At 42.3% G+C, this 26,768-nt stretch overlaps 1 protein-coding gene across 7 annotated transcripts in view; it reads left to right on the top strand.

Moving 5' to 3' along the window:
* Positions 1-26,768, top strand: part of USH2A (usherin) — a 432,976-nt gene that overhangs the window by 91,147 nt on the left and 315,061 nt on the right. For all 7 annotated transcript variants that reach the window (XR_014218160.1, XM_082217159.1, XM_082217162.1 and 4 more), the window contains 5 exons: positions 672-1,166; positions 2,004-2,276; positions 4,117-4,274; positions 5,616-5,760; positions 17,012-17,242. Coding sequence is in view for 6 of the 7 variants with exons in the window: in XM_082217159.1 (XP_082073285.1) it covers positions 672-1,166; positions 2,004-2,276; positions 4,117-4,274; positions 5,616-5,760; positions 17,012-17,242 (1,302 nt within the window). In the remaining variant the exon portion in view is untranslated. The remainder of the gene's footprint in view (positions 1-671; positions 1,167-2,003; positions 2,277-4,116; positions 4,275-5,615; positions 5,761-17,011; positions 17,243-26,768) is intronic.

The following is a 26,768-nucleotide window of genomic DNA, read 5'->3' as shown; positions in this document are numbered from 1 at the left end:
AATTAATGATGTGAATATAATCTACTGTTTGGCATTTGAATACTAAGATAAATTTGTTAATGCTGCCAGATTCTTATGTTTATGACTATATTCTTAGTATGTGTGTAGCATCTGTAAGACACACAGGGGACACCACCTAAGTGCAACAGCGTGCATACAGGTCTTCGTACTAAATGAGAGTTTCAAATTACAAATGTAGAAGCATTGAACTTTTCAAGGAAAATTAACAGTAGTCTCCAAACCGGGCCTGATTATTTGACTGATGGCTTTGCAACATTAATGTGAAATGATTTTGAGAGTTCTTTTAGAAGGAAGGAATAGGCAATAGATGGAGAAAAAAACCCATTCTTTTTCTTCTGTAACTCTGATGCTTTCAGATAACACATTATTAAACGGTGAAGCTATTTAATACATAAAATAATGCAAAAACAACCATTACTGTTTATTAATGAAATTAAATTGATTGAGACTTTACTAAAGCAAGGAATATTTTATTCAAGTTTACCAGCAGCAGCAGAAAGCGTTGTTGGGGAAGGCCCTTACCTAATCACCCATTGGTAATTACAAAGTATCCATTATATTGTAGGTTTAATAAAATAAAAACGAGAAATTTACATGTGGCTCCTTGGGATCTGACAACTGAAATATAACTTTTTATGTTTATATTGTAGGCATCCAGATCTTCACAGATACCTCTCTATCTCCCTATTCCTTCTATTCATACCACCTTGAGACCAGCAATGTCCATGGATCTACAAGCAGTGCAGCCTTGACATACAGAACACAGCCTGGGATACCTGTAGGAAACTTGCATTTAAACCCAGTTATTCCTGTTGGACCACACTCTGTTTCATTCAGCTGGACAAGCCTATCAAACGACTCTGGTCCAATAGAGAAATATGTATTGACATGCACTTCTTTACCTGAACTTCAGGCCTGTGACCAGTATGAAGGCTTAGAAACCTCAACAACTGTCTGGAATCTGATTCCATTTACAAAATACAGTTTTTATGTTCAAGCGTGTACCCGTGGAGGCTGTTTGCAGAGCAAGGAGGTGGCAATAGTTACTACACAGGCCCCACCTGAACAGCAGCATCCTCCAGTTGTCCAAACTATCAACTCTACGTCACTGGCTATAGAATGGAACCCACCCCAAAAAGCAAATGGTAGGATTCTATTTCTTTTGCTTAAGTAGGTACAACATGTTTTGCTCATATAAGTGCATTTAAAAAATATTATTTTACAACCTTTTCTCCTGATAGGTAAGCGGGGCTGGTGAGGGGTAGGTAATGGTAAAGGGCCCCTGGATAGTTAAGTCTAGTCAAAGGTGACTATGGGGTATGGTGTTTATCTCACTTTTCAGGCCAAGGGAGCCAGCATTTGTCCACAGATAGCTTTCTGGGTCATGTGGCCAGCATGACTAAATTGCTACTGGCACATGGAGGACCACGAGAAGTGCCAGAGCGCACGGAAATACTGTTTACTTTCCTGCTGCAGTGGTACCTGTTTATCTACTTGCCCTGGCATGCTTTTGAACTGCTAGGTTGGCAGAAGCTGGGCTGTCATGCAGATTTGAATTGCCAGCCTTCTGATCAACAAGCCCAAGAGGCTCAGTGTTTTAGACCACAGCAACACCTGTGAAGGGTATGGTACCAAGGACCACAGATATAAGCAGAGTGCTTGGTGGTGTGACATTTACTTCTGGGACTAAGGTTTCCCACTCCTAATGCAAGCATTCTTAAACAAAATTTCTCTTATACATGTTGCTTTGAGATGAAAACTACATCACAAAATTTGAAGTGCAATTGGAAGAGTCTAGAATCCATAGGAATTAAATTCCTCAAGCCTGTGGGAGGGCAGGTTTTGCAATGTATTATGGTTGTAGTTGTATTTATACAGTGCTATCAGTGGACAATGTTTCTACCAGTAGGTGGTACTAGAAACAGAAGTATTTTAGATCCTTTCCGGCTGACATATCTTTGGTAAACCACTGTTATTTCTAGGTATAATTATTAGATATGAACTATATATGAGAGGAACCCGACAGTCGGATGGAACACATTTTCCTCCTGAAAATCGTGTTTTTGAAACAAGTGGGTGGTACAGTCCTCACCCAGTGATAGAATCTGCCAATGAGAATGCTTTGAAACCACCTCTTACTAGCACCAACATCACTGATTTGGAGCCGTTCACAGTATATGAGTTCCGTGTTTTATCAGTCAATATGGCCGGCAGCACATTTTCTCGTTGGACGTCACAGAGAACAGCAGAGGCAGGTAATTGTTAACCGTTGTAAACTCATTTTCAAGACTTAAATTTTTCTTTCGGAATATGCCTTTCGAACCTTACTCCTTGACATTGCTTGTTCATTTAAGTTTCATCTCATAAGTGCTATTATAGGATTCTTTGCTATCCTCTTAACAATTTAAATTCACTAGTATTTCCTCATAATAACTGTGATTAAACTATACTACATTTAGAGTAGTCTTATTTACAGAGTCTTAAGACAGTATACCAGCAGTATGTCTTTATTTTATTTTGTCACATTTATCACATATTACCTTCATGTCAGAGTGAGCTTTATGATGATCATTGACAGTCCACAAATGAATTCTGGAAGTAGATGTTATGGAACATGTATAGCTGCTGCCAAAAGTTAACCCTACCCCTCTGCACAGTAAATTCTACTCAAACGAAACACATAAAATGGCATCATTGTTTTGCGTATTTTTTTCCATTTCTGCCAGCAGCAGGTTGAATAGGTACGTAAAAATTTCACATGTAGTTTGTGATAGTGGATGACCTGTGGGTTTTCTGCTTTGATGGGATACATACATGGGGTGTCATAATGTCTACACCTAGGCTTATGCTGCTGCATTTAAATTAAAGACCCACTCTCCATTGAACTCGGTGTAACTGAAAAAGATGTAACTTTGTCTGGATTAGGCCCTTACTTTGAAGTCTTATTTTTTCATGGGTTGATTTGAAAACATGTTTAAAAACATTTGTGGTCTCTGATCCTATTTTCATGAAATTGGTGGATGTGGTTGATGTCCAGGTTCAATCCAGTTAATTATAACTAATTAAGAACGGTTCATAAGCATAATTCTATTTTAAGAGTTGTCATATTGAATTAGCTGGTTGTTTATAATTGTACATTACTTTCTAGCCAATGATTTCTCTTTCACTTAATTTTATCTGCTAAACAGATAGGAAGTCTTCCACTATGTTGGACAAGAGTGATTTATACCTTGTTATGCTACATTTAAATGAACATTCGAGTCCCATATTTACTTACTTGGAAGTAAACCCTACCTATTTCCATTAAATTGACTCTCAGAATCATTTGGTTAAAAAAGATCATAACAATAGTCTAACTCAAGTCAACCATGTAGGTATCTCAATCCCAAAGACATTGCAGTTGAACACAAGCCCCATTGATTTCCCTCAGCTGGAACTTAACGTATGAATAAATAGCTGAAAGCCAAGGATTGTGGATTGGGCTGTTAACTTTTAAAAACCCAGCATTTTTGCTGTGGATGGATTTGTAAATGGTATTTTCCAAAAGACAACCATTTTACAGTGCCTATAGGTCTTGAAAAATGGAGGCTTATCCTGCAGCAGTCACATATGACATAATTAAACATCTCTGAAATACCAGCTATTATAATACAAGAGAAACATGTTGATTTCAAAACTGCTCAGCAATTAAATTTACTTTGACAGTGTTTAAGTGTTCAACAATTTTTCCTCTAATCAGGGTTTTCCTGGGTCGCAGAATGGCTGTGCTTTTAAAAACCCATCTGCATTATTCTGTGAAACTTATATTGTGTTTCAAATTTTAAGTGGTGGTTAGTGCACCATAAAAATAATAGATCCCATACTTTGCCTATAGGTGGGATGCATTTACTTTAAATTTGTAGCATTGAAAACCATATGAAAATTCCTTTTAGACCTGAAAATTAATTTCTACAAGCTGCTTATTTAGGAATTGGATGCAAACAGCCATTTTATCAAGTTTAACAGATGGTATTTTACAAATATAGTGGTAAAACTTGCCTGACACATGTTGTTCATTTATTTTATGATAAATTAGCACATTTATTTGTGTTTTAGCTCCTGTATTCATGCCACCTCCATCAGTATTCCCTCTTTCACCATATTCTGTCAATGTATCTTGGGAAAAGCCACAAGATAATGAAGCAAGAGGAGAAGTGATGGGGTACAGCGTCAATCTAATTACTGAACAAAAAGTATTGCCAGTGTATTCTCAGGTATTATTGTTATTAGCAATCTGTTTTCTCTGCTTATTGATATATGGATGTTATAAAGTGGTCCCAGTCTTGTTGGCTATGCCAAATTCAAATTTGCCAGTGGAGCAGTGCTTGCCATCATCAAAGTGCAGTGGGGAGTATCAAAGTTGTTACTATGGCATTTTGCCCAGGGTGGAGCTGACTTTCTGTTTGTTTGTCTCCGTATGAGAGGACATGGCTTGTTCCTGGCAAATTGTTCTGAAGGGAATGTCTGATGGCTTGTATACATGAAGTCATGGTTTAATTCTGCAAGGATACCCAAGAGGTCCAGTGCAGACAAAACATTTCTTAGTCTCCTGGCCATTGTTAAGAGATCAGGAGTGGGCTGCTTGCTGGAATAAAGTAAAGGTGAAGGGACCCCTGCAATGCTCCCTCCCTATTGTGGATTTTTCCTTCCTCTTCTTTTCACTGTTCCACTGAAATAATGCCCATGTAAACTACCTTAGAGGGACACGGATGGCGCTGTGGGTTAAACCACAGAGCCTAGGACTTGCCGATCAGAAGGTTGGCAGTTTGAATCCCCACGACGGGGTGAGCTCCTGTTGCTCAGTCCCTGCTCCTGCCAACCTAGCAGTTCGAAAGCACATCAAAGTGCAAGTAGATAAATAGGTACTGCTCCGGCGGGAAGGTAAACGGCGTTTCCGTGCGCTTCTCTGGTTCACCAGAAGCGGCTTAGTCATGCTGGCCACATGACCTGGAAGCTGGCTGTGGACAAATGCCGGCTCTCTTGGCCAATAAAGCGAGATGAGCGCCGCAACCCCAGAGTCGGTCACAACTGGACCTAATGGTCAGGAGTCCCTTTACCTTTAAACTACCTTAAGGAAAATTCATTTTCTTAGTGCTAAACCCACTAGTGCTGAAATATAATTAATATTGGTGATGATACTAATAAATTTATCTGTTTGCAAGAGACAAGTCGTTAGTCATCCCTCTTATTCCATGGTGATTGGATAGGTAGATTTCATCACAGAATGGTGCAATGCTTAATCTACAGTTTGTAAAAATAACCATTTCTGTTTATTTGTTTATTTATTGACAATCTGCTAAATCTGTGATTGCATAAAATCAGTGTAAGCTGCGACACCACAGTTTATATTCAATTACAATTTATATTCTAGCTCTTTGAGGTTCCTTGAAAAAGTCCTGTTTCTACTAATGGCTCTTGGCAAACGTATTAAGGTTAAAAAAGGTTTTTAAAAAATCAGCAAAAGCTAATTTCTTTTTGCTAAATGTACTTTCTTATCAGTGTAAAATAATGGAAGTGCTATCAAGATAGCTGTCTTAACTCTATTTGCTTTTTAGGTTTTGTATGTTGCTGAAGCTGATGAACAGTCCTACACAGTGGAAGGACTGGAACCATACAGAATTTACTATTTTACCATTACTCTCTGCAATCAAGTTGGCTGTATCAGCAGCGAGCCGGGAATGGGGCAAACTTTAGCAGCAGGTAAGGGGAGATAAAAAATTGTATTGAAGTATAAATTTAGCACGTACCTTTCTAATGAGCACCATTACAGATGATCACAGGTTGATGCATAGTGACTGAGATAGGTGCTGTGTTAATACAAAGTGACTAGCTTAATTGGTATTTGTTTACCATGACAGATTAAAAACAAAACACCATGTTTTCCACATAGGCTTGCAGTGTATTGGAAAGCCTGCATGGGTTTCTTTTTCAATGAGAAAATTATTAACATAACATTTGTTTGTTTGTTTACAGTTTCAGCAAATAAAGTACATAAGCCTAATGATGTTAATATTTATTACTAGCACCTTTTGTATCAATAGCATGTTTAGCATATATATAGCATTTTACAGTTGCAAAATCATTGGCACCCTGGTCATACATCACCTATTCTTGCAATTTTGGGTAGGGGGGCCACCTAACCTGTTCACATTTTGGATGTCCTATAGCAAAACCCCACTTTCTCCTAACCGGGAGTAGTGCAGTAAGTTTTTCTGAGAGCTATATGCATGTTTGAAACCTATGAGGGGGAAACAGGTACACTTGCAAGATGTATAAATGTTCACATATTTGGATGGGGGGTGCACATGTGACCCTCTACCCCCACATAAATTGGCATAATGTTTGAATATGATTTGTCTGTTTATTGCACTACAGCATACGGTGGGGACGGGGAAGATTTTTCAGCCCAAGAATCGCAACCCCTTCTAGGCAATGTTTTGGGACCCACATGTCAGTAGGAAGCACTGGAAGCAAACGTTGGCAGAGCAATGAATGTTAATTTTACCTTTGCACAGTGGGCTTGTTCCCAACCACACTGAAACATCCTAGCAATAGGCATTATAAGAGTTTGAGGATAGATTCCAGCCACTAAGAAAATGAATTTTCCTTAAGGTAGTTTAAAGGTAAAGAGACCCCTGACCATTAGGTCTAGTCGTGATCGACTTTGGGGTTGCAGCGCTCATCTCGCTTTATTGGCCGAGGGAGCCAGTGTACAGCTTCCGGGTCATGCAGCCCACGGAAACGCCATTTACCTTCCCGCTGGAGCGGTACCTATTTATCTACTTGCACTTTGACGTGCTTTCAAACTGATAGGTTGGCAGGAGCAGGGACTGAGCAACAGGAGCTCACCCCATCGCAGGGATTCGAACTGCTGACCTTCTGATCGGGAAGTCCTAGGCTCTGTGGTTTAACCCACAGCACCACCCGCATCTGAGAACAAGATAGAAAGGCGCATTTAGTCACTGGGTCTGAACTTCCCAATCCCTGGTGTACAGAAATATACTCATCATCAGTCTCAAACACTCAGTTGAGATGTGTAATTTGGAGAATCTGTAGGTGCCAATCCTTCAAATCTTTATACCTCAGGATTCTGTAGTATATTGTAATCAACAGTTTCAAAAAATAACTAATGGAATTTAGATAGGACCCTTGGCTATTATTAGTGATAAAGCATCGTTTCTTGCTTATCTGTCAATTCTCTGAAAATAAATAGCTCATTGAAACCTGACAGCTTGTTTATTATTGTTTTAATAATTTGGTATCAGTCACATTAAACAATACAGTAGAGTATAAAATTGAGTGACCAGTAGATTTAGATATATTAAATGTTGAGTATTTTTCTATTTATCATTTCTAGATTTGGAAAGTTGTCATTTTAAGCCTGTATCCACTTACTTGAATTAACTTTTTTCACTGAAATCTAGCAAATGTGCTTTGTGTGTCAACTCTTGCTGAGACGCACAAACAAAACACAATTGACAAATTATTTTAAAGGCTACTTTAATTAACAACCTCCTTGCTGCTAATTATCAGGAGTAAATGCAAGAGCACCATCTGAAATGCATTGTGGGTGTTTGGGGAAAGAAGCTGCAGATCCAGTTATAGGCTGTGCATATAACATACCTTATGAAGCACATTTAAAACCCAGGGCATCCCCGAATAATCCTGGGAACTGTAGTTTACCTGCCACAGAGCTACAATTCTCAGCACCTGTAACAAACTACAGTTCAAATGTATGGTGTTTACACGAAAGAGAGAATTATGCACTTTTCTCCTACTTCAGCGACCGCTTTTTTTTTTGGTGGTCTGGAAGACAAATGCAAACCAAAAGCAGAGGGACTGCTTACAAGATCCCAAATACTTCCTTATTATAATACATTTTTATAACAGTTGTAGGGAGATCTGTCCTGGAAAGTGAGTGGAGGTGAAGGGATCCACGGACTTCATCAGGTTCCTAGGCATCTTATGTTCCCAAGATAATTTATGAGAGAGACTTTGGAGTTCTGCGTAAAGCAAAAATTTCACAGAACTGTTGGCTCTGGATTGTTCAGAACATCCCTTTGTAAACTGGTATCGATCCCTACCTGCCAATAGCACTGCAGGTGTAGTCATCTAGTATCGTGAGTGTGAACCAGCTTGAACTTTCCATCTGCATGTATACACTTTTACATTTGAAACCTTAGAAGCAAATGATACTTCTATACCTTTTCATCATGGAGTTTAAAGTAAACACATGGAAAGCAGCAGAGAAGTGCCATGGAAACCTGAATAATTATTTTCTATAGGGAATCATCAGATATTACTGTTAAAAAATGGGACTGACGCTCCTGCAAATAACTCCTATCATCTTTGCTGCCAATGGTGAACAGCTGGTGGCTGAGGGAAGATAACCATTTGGTTATTGTCTCTTGCTCATGTGTCAAAGCAAAAGTGAATATTTAGACATTCAGGGGGCATGACAGGCCCATCTGTGTAGGTGTTGCCGGGCAAAACCTGCACAAACAGAAGGATTGTCAGGACCAAGCTGGCACGAGGAGAGGTTCCTGTGCAATGCTTTAGCACTCCTCACTGCTCCAGGTTTCATATATATTAAAATCAGTCAATAATGCTAATATTTCTACAGATCCCATTTTAAGTGTAAGCAACAGTAAGCTTGGATGCTTATGCTTGGTGTCTCCAAATTAGAATCCAGAACATGCAAACACAAATCTGAACTTGAAATCTGAATCAAATTCCCACTGATGTCTAAGAAACACAGTTATCTTTTATTTGTCAGATATTAAATATGAGTTTCAATTAGAACTGTCTTCATGGTTGTCACTGGAGGTTTCACAGGTGTTCAAAGAAATAATCGTAAAACATTTTAAATGCCTAACGTTGACCTTAAAGTGGAAATATAAACGTGTACTTAGGGCTGTCATACGTCTGGATTTTCCTGGACATTACCAGGATTTCAAAGGTGGGCATTTCCGAAAGGTGACGCTTTGTCCTGGATCTTAGGGCAAGTCAATTGGGTGTTTTTGTAAAAAAACTTTTGGAGTGTCCTGGTTTTTACTTTTTGAAAATATGGCACCCCTACGTGCACTGCATGTTTTGTGGCAGGTGAGCATGATATTCAGAAATGGTTTTAAAATAGTTTAAATGACCTATATATAGCAGACCCCCTTTATAGCCTGAGCTATATGATGGTGTAAAGGTAAAGGGACCCCTGACCATTAGGTCTAGTTGTAGCTGACTCTGTGGTTGCGGCACTCATCTTGCTTTATTGGCCGAGGGAGCTGGCGTACAGATTCTGGGTCATGTGGCCAGCATGACTAAGCCAGTACTGATTATCTATTTGTACCAGTGCTATCATAAAACACTGTATTGCAAATTCATTGGCCCAGATTCAGCTAAAGTTGGTCATAACCAAATAAACAAGTTCTTTGTGTGATAAGCTTAAGTCCCATTAAGCAACTTTGTCATTGTGAATTCCAGGCTAGGGATCATTAGGAAAGGAGTTGAAAAGAAATGCCAGTGTCATAATGCAGTTATACAAATCTATGGTGTGGCCGCATTCGGAATACTGTTCACACTTCTGGTCATCTCACCTCAAAAAGGGTATTTTGGAGTTGGAAAATGATCAAGTTCCCCTGTGAGGAAAAAAGTTGCAACATGTGGGACTTTTTAGTTAAGGTGAGTAAGTGGCAACATGATAGAGGTGTCTAAAGTTTTGCACGCCATGGGAAAAAGTGGATAGAGAAAGGTTTTTCTTCTTCTCTCACAATACTAGAACTTGTGGACATCCAATGATGCTGAATGTTGGAAGGTTGAGGACAGATAAATGAAAGTCCTTCTAGTGCAGTTATGGGACTTCCACAGGAGGCAGCAATGGCCACCAACTTGGTGGGTTTTAAAAAAGGGATTGAACAAATACATGGAGGATAAGGCTATTGGCAGCTACTAGCCACAGTCACATCCACAGTTGCTGGGAATCCCAGGTAGGCAGAGTGCAGTTGCGCTCAGGTCCTGCTTGCGTGCGTCCCATGAACATCTGGTTGGCCACTGTGAGTACAGGATGCTGGACTGGACGGGCCATTGGCCTCATCCAGCAGGCTTTTCTTTTCTGATTGGCCACTTAGGAAGCAGGCTACGATTAGACTATATAGCTGGTCCAATGCAGTAGGACTCTTACTATGTTTTTACATGTATATCTGCCATGTGCAGGGCCACATATACCTATTTCTATCTTTGATGCTGTTTGACACTCTTGTGTATCTGGAAAATACTCAGTTTTCATCAGTTTATGAATGGAATACAGTTTTCAAAAAGCAAAACAAGCTCCACACCTTTGGGAGCATAGGATTTGATGTATATATTTATTCACGTTTTGCCATCCCTAGGTTTACTGTATTCAAAGAGAAACCTGTAATGCCTGAATTTCCAATAGTTCAGAAAGGTACACACTACTGATAAGAACCATATGTTTTGCCTGTCATATAATGGTTTTTAAGCACAATACTCTATCATAGTCTTAAAAACCACCCATATCCAATTAACTGGTAATTAGTGGTGCATTAGATTTTCCTTTCTCTATTAAAAGTAAAATACGCAGGCTGTTTGCCTCTGGTCTGAAAACACACATTGCTTTGCATGCAAGTACATAAAAGTCTGTCACTGTGAATGGGACCCAAAGTGATTAAACAAGCACTCTTAATATGTTAATTTATAATTTTAATTACAGCAATCTTGTATATATAGTCATTAGTGAATACTAATATAAATATTTTTCTACCTTTTTATTCATAATGCATAAACCAATCATCCCCTTCTTTCTCAGCAGTTGCCTGTTTTTTTTTTTGTTTCACAATACAATCTTTGTTCTTAGTTATGAATGCATTTTGTTCATTCCTGTCTTGAATAATCCCTCATTAAAACAAAGTCACTTTCTGCTCCATGCTTAAAAGGGAAAATGAGCATGCAAATGTACCATTGCATCCATATATATATATTTATACACACACATATATTTTTGCTTGCTGTCCTTCAATTAGTCCCCCTTCTTTGAATCTAATTTTATTTGTTGTTATACTGGCTTGATGTAGGGACTCATGAATTTCAGGCTGGTGCCAAGATCTAGACTGAGATGGGGAGTGGCGGAGGGCAGGGTAGAAGAATCAAAGCCTCTTCAGGAAGCTACAGAGGCAGCAAAGCAAAAGCGAATTGGCTTCACCTTTGACTGAAACTCTTGACTAGTACTGGAATCCTGTGATGATTTTGCTTGGTTAATTATCCAATTATTTATTTCAAGAATATAGGCACTGTGTTACAATTAGAGACGTGAAACATAATCTGAGGAATTTGCAAATGACAGATGATTTAAATAACTCCCGAGATAAACAGTATCCGCTCAGTATCTTCTCTTGCCAAGTGCTCTCCAGCTACAGATTGGGTGCTCTTTGTGCACCATTGCATGAGCCAAACCTTATTTGTTTGTTCTCCCCGAAGGACATATTTCACTCCTCGGGAAATTGCACAAATTATTCTGTTGCCAGTATGTCAAATTTGCATGGTCTTTAGGCTGAGTTTAAGTTGTATTTCTCTTGATTAAAAGCTTTTGGTTCAAAGCAATACTTTTTAATTGCCTAATGATATAAGTCAGTTCTTAGGAAAGAGCCATGCATTTAGGAGTTCATTTGCAATATAACTGAAAAATTCATTGCATGGCAGTAAAACAATTTACTGTTAATTACAAGGAGAAGAATTTGCTGTACCATGCTCACAGATTGCCATGAATCATGCAGCACTCCTAGAGATTTATAACAGATGTGTAAGTGGGATGAATTAGCAGGGTTTAATAACAGAGACACAAATCATGCAGACTTCAAGGAGCTTTAATTGATATACTAGAATGTGACGGGCATGAATCACTCAGCCATTCAACAGCACTGTAACATATGGTCAGCTCAATATGCTGCATCTTAAATCGGTTGGTGAGTCGTTGGTTGTCCCATATGGTGGAAGCAATATATTTTTCGGGATTTTTTTTTTACATTGATTTTTAAAGAAATATGATTCTGTGTTCATAATACAATGAACCCTTAAAACTTGTTATGTTTATTTGAGGAATATTCCAGCCCTACTGTTTTAAACTGGAAATAAGGAGCTTTAGTCCTACCGTGTGCAGGTATGTCATCAGGATAACCAATACAGCTGCCTAATCCTTGCCCAGGGATGGTTTGAGTAGCTATAAATGCCCCAAGGCAGCAAACAAGGCTGTCGCTGCCCCCACTGCCCATTAGTTCCCTACTAGCTCTTCATTTGTACTCTCACCTGTCTCCTATAGGACAAATTTAATATCATGATGGAGGTGGCCAGAGAGAAGGGACTAGTGAATAATGGGTTTGCACCATAGCAGGAAGCTCATTTAACACCTGAAATTTAAAGGCATAGGCACTGCTTCTGGGTACTGGACCTAAAGTTTTTATTTTTCAGTTTCAGTTTAGCTTTTAAAAAAATATGTAATTATGACTGCTACTTGTGGAACAGTTTTATTGTTGTCTGTTGCTGTTTTGCTGTGTTCTCTGTAGTTCATTTGTTATTAACTTTGTTTTGAAAATGGTTTTCACAGTGTCTTAATATAAGCCCTCCTATAAGTTTTAAAAACCGAAGTTCAGGGCATTACATTTTAAATCAATCACTAGGAAACCCTGTTGTTGAGTCGTGTCTTTGGGGGTTCATCAGTTAGGATTCTGGACTACAGAACTAAGCTATCCTTGCTCAACCATTTCTATGTCTCCGTCACTCCCATTCACTACAAAGATTTACCCATGAGGTTGAATGGCAAAATACTTTGCATTGCCAAACTAGTTGCAGTTCTATTAAAAACATTCCCCGCACCCTTTTAGTAACATCTTGTAACAATAGCCAAGCTGCTTCAGCGAAGGGAGCTCTCATTTTTTAGTCAAGGGGCAAACATAACATTGAATGTTTGCTTACAAACTGAAATCGTACACCATACGAGTTTGAGTGTATGTGTATGTTGTTGTTTAGTCGTTTAGTCGTGTCCGACTCTTCGTGACCCCATGGACCAGAGCACGCCAGGCACTCCTGTCTTCCACTGCCTCCCGCAGTTTGGTCAGAATCATGCTTGTAGTACAAGTAGCCATTTAAAAGGTTAGAGTTCTAATTAGCAGTAGCCAAAGCATAAATGAGACCATATTCTCATGACTGGTTACGTTTTCAAAGTGCTGCTAAAGACTGTTGCTATTTTGGCTTTTAATTGAAGAGAAAACACTGAGGAGCAAATTTCAGACTAAAGCCAAGAGGAACCAAACATTAGAAGTGCTGCTGATTATTTGAGAGGTTGCTGTTGATATAAACGCATGAAAGAGAAACAGACCTGTAAATTTTGTAGCTGTAATGCAAATGCGTTTTTATTAGCTTTAGAACCTGACAGGCTATAGGAAACTTTTAGCAGCTGCATTAGCAAACCTGACAGATTTGTGAAAAGAATACACTATCCTTAGAAGCATGGCTGCCAGAATTTAATGTCAACAATTAAAATTTATTTTGATACTCACCTAGTGTTTATTACTGTTTGTATACACAACAGACCTTACTAATACAGAGATGCACTATTAGATGGAATTACCATCTGTTCGCAGTGAAATGCTGGCATCTGTCTTAGCTTCTAAAACTAAAATGATATCGTTTCAAACAAAACAAAGTTAACTGCTCTTTACTTACCAACAATTATATTTTTCTTTTAGGCACACAGATTGTATGTGTGTGTTCACGCACACAAGCGAAATGCTTTTTTATAGTGACCTATACGGCAATATCTATAAGTGATATATCTTTAACATAAAACAGTATGGGCCATCTGTTTAGTGCCCTCTGTTGCACAACAGCAAACACCTAGTCATAGGCGTTTAAACTAATGTTTTACCTTTATAATATATCAACTATATATTATCTAGGAATAAATTTTAAAAACACTACATAATTAAAATATGCAAAATATAGCTGAGTCTACTAAAATACAGTATGCTTTGACAGATGTGTTTTAGGAGGCTTGGACAAAATTTAAATAGGCAAAATTATAGACTGCTCCTTTGACAAAGCAGCTACAGGTACCACAGTGACACCTTTAGGAAATGTATACTGTGCCTTTTAGCCTCCAGTAGCTATATTGTACAATCCAGTGACATGGCAACCTGTACTGCAGATTTATAATCTTACTTTTTTCATCCAAATTGCTGAAGTACCAGCTTCAATAGAGACTCTTCACTGTACATGTCAACACACAAGTATTCTGAATCACCAAGGACATGGTAGTTACAATACTAATGTTATACCGAAGATGTTGCTTTTTGAAAGGTTGGGTTTCTGTTCCATATATCACAAAATAATAAATTGTGTCATGCTAGTGTTTAATGCGTGTACACAGTGCATTAACTGTAACTGTAGTACATTTATTTGTGCTAGAGTAGACTTGAAAATGATTAAAAAATCAATACTTTCCTGTCAGAGAAGCAAGTGTTACAATGCATTTAAGTAGTTAATTGCGCAAGCCCCATAAAAGCTTCAAATTTGGGTAGCAAAGATGTTATAATTACAGTGCAGGCAACTCCTATTTATTAAAGGATGATTGTTTAAGGGAGATGTGGTTGTTGTTGTTGTGAAGAAAGGTTGGCTGTATGTATTCATTTTAGAAATAATGAATTTTAGCCTTTTTGCTTTAGCAACTCTAAGCTGAACTAGAAGACTCAACCTTGGCACTCACATTTAAAATGCTGACACAGACTGATTTGCTCCAAAGGTGAAGTTCCAATTGTAAAGCCATGTTTTCTTTTGAAACCTGTGCATTAATACTGCATTTCATTAGCGCTCTGCGCTACTTATGCGGGGAAGCTTGTGACCTCACACTGCACTACTTCAATTTCAACACAGTAAATTTCGAACATAGCAGTATGATACTAATTAGATTGTGAAGTCATAAATGATGTCCAAGCAAGAATTTACAATGCATAGCACGGTTGGTGGGTTTTTGTCTCCCATCATTCCCTCTGCCAAAAGTAATATTTTATCATGTTGTAGAAAAAGTAATAGCAACATACTACAGGTTAATGTGAGAAAATGATGGTTTTGTATGCAAGAAGCTTTAAGGATATGTTATTAATTTGTTATAAATGAAGCGCTTTGCAACAAACTCTTAGCTAACTGATGTAATTTGCAAGATGCATATTTTAATCCAGATTGTTCTCCAAATGAATGTCGTGCCCTATAATCACCGAAAACCCTGTCTTTGATATATACTGCATAGTTCAGGACTCTCCTCGTGTAAAAACATTATCAAGGTTTGCAAAGTAATGATTGCTTGGGGTACAGAGTGGATAAAAGTATTGGTATGAGGTTTTTTTTTGGTGGGTAGACTGTATGCCTGGGCCCCCCTCCCTCTAATTCCTGGATCCAGAATGGATTCAATTCCTGAAATAGCCAGGCTAGCTTCCTGTTGAGTTAATAGCCACCTAAATATGGGCCATTAAGGTAACAAAGGAAGCAGCTCTGTGCCAGATTGCAAATGGGTGAGCCCCACTTCCTCAACTTGCTGGTAGTTAGAAAGACAAAGGCCATAGTTGAGAGTTGGTGTGTGTGAGGTAGAAGCTGGAAGCTCGGGTTGTAAATATGTGCAAATAAACCATAGATCATAAAAACATCACAGTCTCCACTGTCCCTCATTCCGAAGGAAACCATACTCTGGGTAAGTGCCTGAAACCACTGGAATCTAGCACTGCGAAGAGATTGGGGTGGTGTGCAACAGTATATTATAGTTAAAAGATATCTTGAGGAAATTGCTGCATAGCAGTGACCAGTTTTCCAGGTCAGCAAACCGCAACAAGCTACAAAAGACTGCATACCAAACAATTGCACTAGTGCAAAATGCATTGGCTCAACTGCTCACTGGGAGGGGGGGGGGAACGGCCATCATATGAAAGAATTGCAGTGGCTGCCATTTTCCACTGAGTTAGGTTGAAGGTGCTGGTGTTAGTGTACAAAGTTGCATACAGCTTGGGACCAGGATATGGATACGATCATCACACTTCCTATATACCCAGTTGGTTGGTGTGTTCTGTAGGAAAAAGCATCCTGCAGATACCATCCTACCAGGAGATCCATTCCACACAATGATAGAAATGATCTTTAGCGTAGCAATACCTAACCTTTGGAACTCCCTCCCACTGTAATCAGACGGGCACCTTCTCTATTATGATTTAACTGAGCGGTAAAAGATCACACAAAATTCCTCCTATCAAAGAGAACCTATCTTTCCTATTCCTGATATATTTGATTACACTCTGGAGAGATAGCTGGGTGCCCTTGTTCACAATTACAGTGTTACCTCGGGTTAAGAATTTAATTCGTTGTGGAGGTCTGTTCTTAACCTGAAACTGTTCTTAACCTGAAGAACCACTTTAGCTAATGGGGCCTCCCGCTGCCGCCATGCCGCCGCTGCACGATTTCTATTCTCATCCTGAAGCAAAGTTCTTAACCCGAGGTACTATTTCTGGGTTAGCGGAGTCTGTAACCTTAAGCGTCTGTAACCCAAGGTACCACTGTAGCTGAATTTGTGCCTTAAGGTCTGTATTATTATTTTTATGATGCTGAGATAAAATTACTTTCAGTCAATAGTTAAGGTGAAAAAAAGCCAGTACTGTACCACTGACAAGTCAAACAAGACATCAGAGGGCTGCCATTCAATTTTTTTTAATAAATCAAGAATTATCTGTACTGTATGATTGCAATAGCACACAGGTCAAAGGTTGTTTGCAATTGTAATTGATACTGCTTTCCTAGGGGACGATATATTATACATGTAGAACTCCCTGGTTTATTCTGAAAACCAGTATTGTTTGGATAACCTTAACTGGACAGATGCCTCTTTCCTTTTTTCTTTTTATATAAATAGCTCCAAGACAGCTAATTGCCCCTTATGCTGAAGGAATAAACAGCACAGTGATAAAGATAAGTTGGAAGGAACCTAAAGAACTTAATGGGCCTCCTCCAATCTATCAGCTGGAGAGAATGGATGCATCTTTAGCAACATCAAGTGTAACTGTAATGAAAGGAATCCGTTTTCCAGGAAATGGGTATTATAAATTTCCAAGTTCTACTCTGCCTGCCAACACATATTTTACAGGTAAGGAGATTGTGGTGATAGCATGCAGTGTAAAAGCTTTGGTTTTTGTTTAGACTACAATGGGATAGTTAGGGTGCCTTTACACTAGCCCATTTTTCTGGAATTGCTCTTTTTAAAAAATTCATTTGTTTTTAGAGCACATCCGCTTGATGTTATTGTTAACTCTTTTCATTCTGTTGCTTTCTGAATCATCTTGTGCTTCTTGAGACCTGAATTTTCACTATTTTTGTGTGAATGCAACTGGTATTGGGGCAATTCAGAGGTAAATCAAAGATTCTTAATCCCTAATCACCGGGCCCAGATAATAAATAATGTAATAATAAAAGCGGGGGAATTAGCATGATTGGAGGTAAACCTCGTGATATGGAATACAAAAGATTTCTTAAATTGCCCAAGTTTACTAAAAGCCCCGAAAGAACGGAGTATGCTCAAAGACCTCCACAACCAATGGAGGCTCAATTGAAAAATAGAAAAGGAAACTTGAGGGGCTGGTGATTGAAATTGCATACTTGTTTGTTGATTTATGTAAGTTGTTTTGTTGCTAGAAGTCCCAACCATGTTTTCTCAGAAGTAAGTCCCACTGAGTTCAATGGAATTTAGTCTCAGATGATGGGGTTAGGATTGGGATTGCAGCCTTAATCTGCTTCCTACTGCGAAATTGAATAACCAAAGGAATGTATCCTTCATTATCATTCTTTTCGCATGGAAAGAGGTAGTCTGTTTTTTCACCTGTTGACTTATGACCGTAACCCTTATGCAGTGAGTAAAATGCAGGATGCCAAACTGTGACATCTTTACCCAGAGTGGTAGAGGCAGCAGGGGATCATGATATTTGTGAAAACAAACAGAAGGACCCCACTTCATTAACTTTGTCTTTAAGGTGCCACAAGATTCTATTTTTTGTTTGTTGCAAAAGACTAGCATTAACTTTGGAAAGGAACACACAGAGAAAGTGACTGATTTGTAAATATTTGTTGATGGCTGAGATGTTTGTATCTTTTGTGCACTATGATATTTAAAAATAGGTATATTTCAGAACCAGCAGGTAACATAATATAAAAAAGACTTGTGCAAAATAAACCAATTGCAGGGGTACAGAAAATACCAGATGAAACGCTGGAACGGCGTGAGGCATGTCCATACATCCCTATATATGGCTGTTCTATTCAAGGATCAAGAATTATTATATCTGTGTAATTAACAATATTTTGCAACCCTTAGAAGCATTCATTTTCTGCTGCTCCTTGGGTGAAGTCATTGTGCAAATGTTTTTCCTTAACTGGGAAGAATGATAACTTATGGGTAGTACATCTGCCTTGCACCCATAAGTTGCCTTAACTGCAGGTGCTGGGAACTAAAAGAAGTATCTTAGGCAGCACAGCTAAAAAACCCCACCTGTTTGAACCCCAGAGAGCTGCTGCTAGGTAGAGGCTAACAATGGTGTAGGGGAGATGCCAGGAAAAAATGGTTTGGGGGAAGATTGTGATAGAAAACACCATTATAGTGGAAGCAAAAACCTTAATACATTATGACTGAAAGTTAGGGTGGGGAAAATTTGAGAAATGGGGAAGGGCGCACCCACTGCCAGAAACTTGTGCCCCTCCAGATGTTGCTAGACCTCACCTGAGCTCCCATCAGCCCCTGCCAGTAGGGCTGATAGGAGTTATAATGCAACAACAGCTGGAAGGCCACAGAACAATCTCTGGCTGAGTATAAGGCAACTTAATAAAACCTGCCTAACCTAAGCAAATATATGAATCATGGCATAACTGTGGGTCAGGCTCCCATCTCTGCAAAGGGCATTCTGACCATGCTTCCTTTCCCTTCGCTTTATCATTATTGACAGTGACATGTCCCACTATGAAGTGTTAGCTGGCCTCAGAAAAGAAAGAATTTAGCCCTCTCTTCATTTCTTTCAGAACCTTTTTTGCTAGGACTATGGCCTTGCACTTAAAATGAATTCACAGTTCCTTCTTGAACAAGACATTTCCTTTCTTCCTCCTTCCTAATCCCAAGAAGCCTAAAGATAGGGTGAGAGGGGAGCTGGAAACACTTTAAACAGGAGTGATCCAGCACAACAAAGTGAATTGTGCTGCTTTGTGAACAAAAACATCTTAAGACATTTTCTAATGTGCACGACAGGGACTTAACGCTACAAATATGCGGAGCTGACCCTGACCGGGAAGCATTACTGTAGTCGTATTTTCTTCTTCTTCTGAAACAGGACTACTACTTATTATTATTATTATTATTATTATTATTATTATTATTACTATTATTATTATTATATTTTATAGAAACTTTTTAAAAAGTCTGCATCAAACATTTGCTTTTCCTATATATCAGATTCATTGAAAAATACAGATTTATTTATGCCTTTGTACAAAATCTCAAAATCCTCCACTTAAGAATGAATTTTTAAATGTACCTTTTGGTAGGGTGTTGCAGGCACTAAGACACCGTTCTAAAAACCTATCCTAAAGAATCCATTGTCAAAGTACATAACTGTTCAAGCTGATCAACATTCAGCAGCTACATCTTGAAATTCAGAATATGAGAATGGAATAGATAACAACAGGATTGTGTCTAGGTTGCAGGAGGCCCTGGGCAAAGTGCCCTCTGGCTTCCCTTCCTCTGGGCTTGTCTCCAAGCACTGCCAGGTAGCTGGGTTCTGACATTTTATTTTCCTACAATACCCCAAAGCAATGCTATAGGAGGAGGCATTTGGGAAAGAGGGGGTGGTTGTATTCAGTGTAGTGCTAAGGAGATCATCCCATCAGTACAAGCATGTCTGCTTGCCTGCTAGAAAGATTTCTCCTGTCCGTGTGCCAATCTGGGGGCTATCCCAACCCTCCAGAGCAGATTTGGCATGGATGGAAGAAAGGGGGAAAGTCCCATTGTTCTAGTGGGAATCCTAGCACAACAACTGAATATGCGGCCTTAAAATGGTAACTAGACCCTACTGTATGGTGCCGTTAGGAGCACTAGGTTGTTATTGTTGTTAAATGACTGCCCTGCAGGGTCTCCAACAGCTTTCCAAGAATGTTAGGTGCTGCCACTGGCCCTCAATTCCTGTTGCAGCAGCAGAAAACTGTGATCCCCATAGATGGCCTTTAACCTCATATCTAACTCAGTGCACACATACACCTGTGCTGATGCTGAACCTGGTTCACAGGAGTGCTGTTCTCTTCTTCCAGTGAACTGAGAGCAGCATACACACTGATTATTCAGTTTTATTTTCACACCAATTCAGTGGTGGGTGGTAGGACAGAAGGCAAGGAGCCCAACAGTAGGTGGCATGAGAGTCAAATAATTATTGTTTTGTCCCCATCCTCCTCCTCCCTGCTGATTTGTACAAGGACAACAATGAGACTATGTCTTGGCTCTCCCTCTCTGATGAGGAACTATAATTCATGACTCCATTTTTTTCCCTTGAGGCTCCCCCCCCCCCAGATTAAAATGGTATCTAAAGCAAGTTACAGGTTGGGATGACAATGTCACAAAGGTTATAAGGGGGTGGGGGCAGGTGAGTGCATTGATTCCCCTCTGTAGGTCTTTGCCAGTAGAGGAGACGATTGCTGGTGGAGAAATTGCTCTTCCATGCTAGAGGCCCCAAACTTTGCCCAGGCAGGTGGTAAGCTGCTACTAGCAGTTCTGCCACTGACGTGAGAGGATAGTAATCATTCAGTAGCGTGTGGAAATGGGGTATTTTGTGAAGACAGCCACATGCGAACCCTGCCGATACCCCCAAATTCTTGGTCCCCTCAGCTATGCCAGCCTAGGAAACACTGTTTCCACCCTCAATTTGCAAAACTGGGGTTCTAATTTGCTTAAGAAAGAAAAACAAACCCTTCTGTCAGGGAACTGACATCAGAGGAAAGGGAGGTGGTAGGGCTCCCAAAGACTGGGAGAGAGTCAGCAGCTAAAGCAGGGACAAGGAGGGGGAGCGAGGGGTCTCTGGAGGAGGATCTCAGTAATGCTGAGAGAGACGCAGCAGCCCAGGCAGGAAACAGCAGGGGAGAGAAAGGGGTGAGAGACACGTCCAGCGAAAATAGCGGGGAAGTGTCAGAAGCAACTGCAGGGAGACCCTTGCTTCGCCGGAAGCTGCCACGTCGTGAGTCCAGGAGACGCGTTTCCGTTAAGGAACTTCTTTGCTGGAAGCGCTTCCGCAGGCAGCCACTGTCAGACTCTACTAGTGACTAGAGCAGACATGTCTGAGGAGCTCTGTCACACACAGAGGTTTGTGGGGCCGCACAAACTCTGAAGGGGCACTATTTTAAGCACAAGCAGCTAATCATCCCCTGACAGCAGTCTGACAGTCTCTGTACGCTGCCTGTGCAGGAGAAAGCATCATGAGCGACCCAGCCGGAGACGGAGCCGGAGGAGCAGGGGGTGGAGCTGGTCCAAGCTTGGAAGAAAGATACCGAGCGTTGGAGGTCCAACTTGCGCTGCAGACGGCGAGGCTCGAGGAGAGAAGGGCTCAGGATGCTGACAAAAAGGGGAGAACCACTCAGTTCCCCAGAAAGGTACCAGGATTGGTGCAGAAGTTTGGGGGGGACCCCAAGGATTACCATGCCTTTAGGACTGAGATGCAATATGCCCTGAATGTGCAGTTTGATGAGTTCCCTGATGAGGAATCGCGAGTTGCTTTCGTAATTGGGCATCTTGAGAAGGGGGCGCGGGACTGGGTTCGACCCCTGATGGCAACGCACAACGATATCCTAAAGGACACTATGAAATTCTTTCGTGCAATGGATATCATGTTTTCCAGCGATATTGAGGAAGGGGTGGTGCGCAGACAGCTAATGGCTTGCAAGCAGGGAAGCAGATCTGTCCGTGAGTACTGGACTGAATTTACCATGCTGATTCACAGATTGGGGTGGGATTTATCGGCAGCACCAATTCGGATGCTATTTGAAGAAGGTCTTTCTTCAGCTGTGAAGGACGAGCTGGCCAGGAGCCCCAGGGCGGTGTCTATGGATCAGCTGACCAAATCTGCGCTGACCATTGGAGCGCGCCAGGAGGCAAGAGCCTTGGAGAGGCGGGAAGGGAGAGGGGAACGTTGGAAGGAGTTACGCATTCCAGACATTCCTGAGCCAGCTTTCCCGCCGGCAGAGCCGATGGAAATCGGAACAGCCCCCGCGCGCGCAGTTTCAAAGCCCAGTGAGGGGGCGAAGAAGGAGGGAAAGGGAGCCCGGAAATGCTATCTCTGCCAACAGCCAGGCCACTTTGCCAGAGTCTGCCCCCAGAGGAAGGAATGGCAAGGGATGGTGGGAGCAGTTGAGGGGGAAGAGCAGGGAGAAACGGAGCAGGTAAAAGCCAACGCCTGGTTGCCAGAGTCAGGGCACTGCAGCCAGGCCAAAGAGCAGTGAAAGTGCCCGTGCCAGAAGCTCCTCGACCTGCTCTAGTGATTGAAGTGTCGCTAGAGCTGCAAAATGGACACCCCCTAAAAATAAAGGCGCTGTTGGACTCAGGCAGCTCCTGCAATTTTATGAGCAAGGAGTTTGCTGCTGAACATCAGATACAGACTATCCCTTTAAGCAACCCCCTGCAGGTGACCACGATCGATGGCAGGGAACTGTTGGGAGGAGGAGTCAGCTTGCAGACCGTCCCAATGATAATGAGGGTGGCAAGGCACACAGAACTGATAGCGTTTAATGTGGCCACCTTGGGAGGCGCTCCCATTATTTTGGGAATGAGCTGGCTAGCCTTACATGATCCGATGGTGGGCTGGCATCAAAGAGTGGTTTCCTTCGGTTCAGCACATTGCTTAGAACACTGCAGGGGGGAAAAGGGGTCAGCAGGGGCCCAAGCCACCCTAGCAGGGACTGAAGTAATGGAGAAGGGGAAGGTGCCACCACAGTATGCTGATCTCAGCGACGTGTTCAGCGAGAAGGAAGCTGACCAACTACCCCCGCATAGGCCCTTTGATTGCCAGATCAATTTACTCCCTGGAGCACAGCTTCCTGTAGGCAAGTTGTATGCCATGTCAGACAGGGAAATGCAGGAGTTGCGAGCGTTCATTGACAAGAACCTGAAGAGAGGCTTCATCAGAGAGTCCAAGGCAGCGGGGGGTAGCCCAGTGTTTTTTGTGGATAAAAAAAACACGGACAAGCCGAGGCTGGTATGTGACTTTCGGCGCCTAAATGCAGTGACAGAGCCGGCGGCTTTTCCTATGCCCAGGATTGATGATATTTTGACCAGGGTGCGAAAAGGAAAGATTTTTACAAAGCTGGACCTAAGGGGGGCGTACAACCTGATACGTATAAGGAAAGGGGATGAATGGAAGACCACCATGTTCACCCCTTTGGGGGCATTTGAATACCTCGTTATGCCTTTTGGATTACAAACAGGCTCCGCGTGTTTTCAAGCCTTCATGAACCACGTACTGGGGCCTTTGCTCTACAAGAATTGCGTGGCCTTCTTAGATGACGTGTTGGTGTATTCGGAGAATGAGGAGCAACATGTGAGAGACGTCAGAGAAGTGTTGAGCAGGCTGCAAGCCAACAGACTGTGGGTGAAACTGGAGAAGTGTCAGTTTCATACCAAGGAGGTGGAATTCCTGGGGTACCGCTTGTCAGACAAGGGGTTGGCCATGGACCCCGGCAAGGTTCAAGCGGTGCTGGAATGGAAAACACCCAAGACCAAGAAGGATGTGCAGAGGTTCCTAGGGTTTGGAAACTTTTATCGTAAGTTCATCCGAAACTTCGCCCACCTGACGGCGCCCATCACGGACTGTCTCAGCAGTAAAAAGAAGTTTGTTTGGACGGGGGAGGCGGAGCGAGCGTTTGAGGAACTGAAAAGGGCCTTCGCCTCGGATGAACAACTTCTACATGTGGATTTACAAAAAAAGCTGAGGGTCGAAACAGACGCTTCTGACAGAGCCATAGGGGCGGTGCTTCTTCTGCAGCCAGGGAAGGAGGGGTCAGAGTGGCGACCGTGTGCCTTCTTTTCGCGAAAGCTGAACAAATCCGAGAGGAACTACACGGTGTACGACCGGGAACTTCTTGCGATTTATGAGGCCTTCCGGAGATGGAGGCACCTGCTAATTGGTGCACAACAGAAGGTGCAAGTGTGCACGGACCATAAGAATCTAGAGTATTGGAGAACTGCGCGAGTGCTCAACCAACGGCAGTTGAGATGGGCCCAGGAGTTCTCCAAATTTAACTTTGAGATTTGTTACGTACCAGGCCCGGAGAACGTTAGGGCGGACGCTCTCTCACGCAAACCTGAATATTTGGAGGGAGAGGGTGCACCCGAAGAGACCCATGTCATTCCCGAGGACCGCTGGGTGTGTGGGGCGGCATTGGTGGGGCAAAGGGAACTGGTAGAGGGAACGGTGCAGGATGAATACGCCCAGGACAAACTCAGGGGTCTCAGGAGGGAGGGAGACAAACCCGGGGGTTTTGAGGAGAGAGATGGGGCGTTGTACTACAAGGGAGCGTTATACATACCTGAAGGGGAATTGAGGGAAAAGGTACTCAAGCAACTGCACGATAGCCCCACAGCAGGGCATTTTGGGCAACACAAAACCATGTGGCTGGTTACCAGGGAATTCTGGTGGCCCAAGGTCAGGGAAGATGTGCGGGAATATGTGAGAGGGTGTGACCGATGCCAACGAGCCAAGGGGGAGAGGCGGGCACCGGCAGGTTTATTAGAACCACTACCCACGCCGGAAAGGCCATGGGAGGCAGTGGCAATAGATTTCATGACTGATCTGCCCAGGTCCAAAGGGAAAACAGCCATCATGGTTGTGGTAGACCTGTTAACCAAGATGGCCCACTTTATAGCCTGCTCACATGCGGTCACAGCGGAAGAAACCGCTAAATTGTTTGTGGAAAATGTGTTTAGGCTGCATGGCGCCCCCTTGAGGGTGGTTTCTGACCGAGGGAAACAATTTACTTCCAGGTTCTGGAGGAAGCTCATGAGCTTATTGCATGTAGAGGTGAATTTCTCTACTGCCCGTCATCCAGAAACCAACGGGCAGGCGGAAAGAGCTAATGGTGTCCTCCAGCAATATTTGAGGTGTTATGTGAATGACAGAGAGAATGATTGGGTGGAGAAGCTGGCGTTGGCAGAATTTGCCTACAACAATGCAGAGAACGTGTCCACGGGGATGAGCCCTTTTTTGGCTAATCACGGGTGTCATCCCCGAGCCTTCCCAGGGGGGGAAGGGGAGAACTGGAGCGTTCCAGCCGCAGAACAGTTCGTTGAAGAAATGGAAGCGATCCATCGCCAGCTCCAACTTAATTTAAACAGGGCGAAGGAGGAATATAAGAGGCAGGCAGACAAAACCAGAAGGGAAGGGGAAAGCATTAGGGTGGGGGACCAGGTGTGGCTGTCCACCCAAGGGTTACCATTTAAAGGAGGTTGTAAGAAGTTAAGACCCAAAAGACTGGGCCCATTTGAAGTCACGCAACAGGTCAACCCAGTGGCTTTCAGACTCCGGTTACCGAACCACATGAAGTTGCACCCAGTGTTCCACAGGTCGTTGCTGTCACCGTATATAGGGGACAGAGAGGGGAGGGTCAATAGGGGACCAGCTATGGAGGAAAAAGAACACAGCTACCATGTAGCGGAGATTCTCGATTCCAGGTGGAAGGGAGAGCAAGTAGAGTATTTGGTAATGTGGGAAGGGGAGCCGGAGTCGGAAAACACCTGGGTCAGGGCAGAGGATGTAGATGACGAGGTTTTGATTGAAACTTTTCATCAGAGATTCCCTCGTAAACCCCAGCCAGTGGCGAGGTTCCGGAGGGAATACTTCGCCACCACCGACGAAGAAGAAGAGTTGGAGGGGTTCTCTGATTCCGAGGTGGAGGAGGATTCAGCGAGTCGGAACGAAGACCGATGGAGGGAAATGTTCGAGACGTCGGAAGATGAAGAGGATTCTTTTCGGGGTTTCAGCTCCTCACCGCCCAGAGGAGAGAGTAGGGGCGGGGGAGAAGGGGGCCCTGGAGGGGAGGTGGATGTCAGGGAACTGACATCAGAGGAAAGGGAGGTGGTAGGGCTCCCAAAGACTGGGAGAGAGTCAGCAGCTAAAGCAGGGACAAGGAGGGGGAGCGAGGGGTCTCTGGAGGAGGATCTCAGTAATGCTGAGAGAGACGCAGCAGCCCAGGCAGGAAACAGCAGGGGAGAGAAAGGGGTGAGAGACACGTCCAGCGAAAATAGCGGGGAAGTGTCAGAAGCAACTGCAGGGAGACCCTTGCTTCGCCGGAAGCTGCCACGTCGTGAGTCCAGGAGACGCGTTTCCGTTAAGGAACTTCTTTGCTGGAAGCGCTTCCGCAGGCAGCCACTGTCAGACTCTACTAGTGACTAGAGCAGACATGTCTGAGGAGCTCTGTCACACACAGAGGTTTGTGGGGCCGCACAAACTCTGAAGGGGCACTATTTTAAGCACAAGCAGCTAATCATCCCCTGACACCTTCTCACCCACCTTATGATATGCTGTTTCAGGTGCAGAAGTGGATGGATTCACCACTTTGTTCCTGCATAGTGTTCTGTTAGAGTGGATGGGGGAGAAATTTGC

Source organism: Podarcis vaucheri (assembly GCF_965113315.1).
Source record: "Podarcis vaucheri genome assembly, chromosome: 3".
Taxonomy (NCBI): domain Eukaryota; kingdom Metazoa; phylum Chordata; class Lepidosauria; order Squamata; family Lacertidae; genus Podarcis; species Podarcis vaucheri.
Note: the sequence above shows the minus strand (reverse complement) of the source record. Positions and strands in the feature narration are given on the sequence as shown.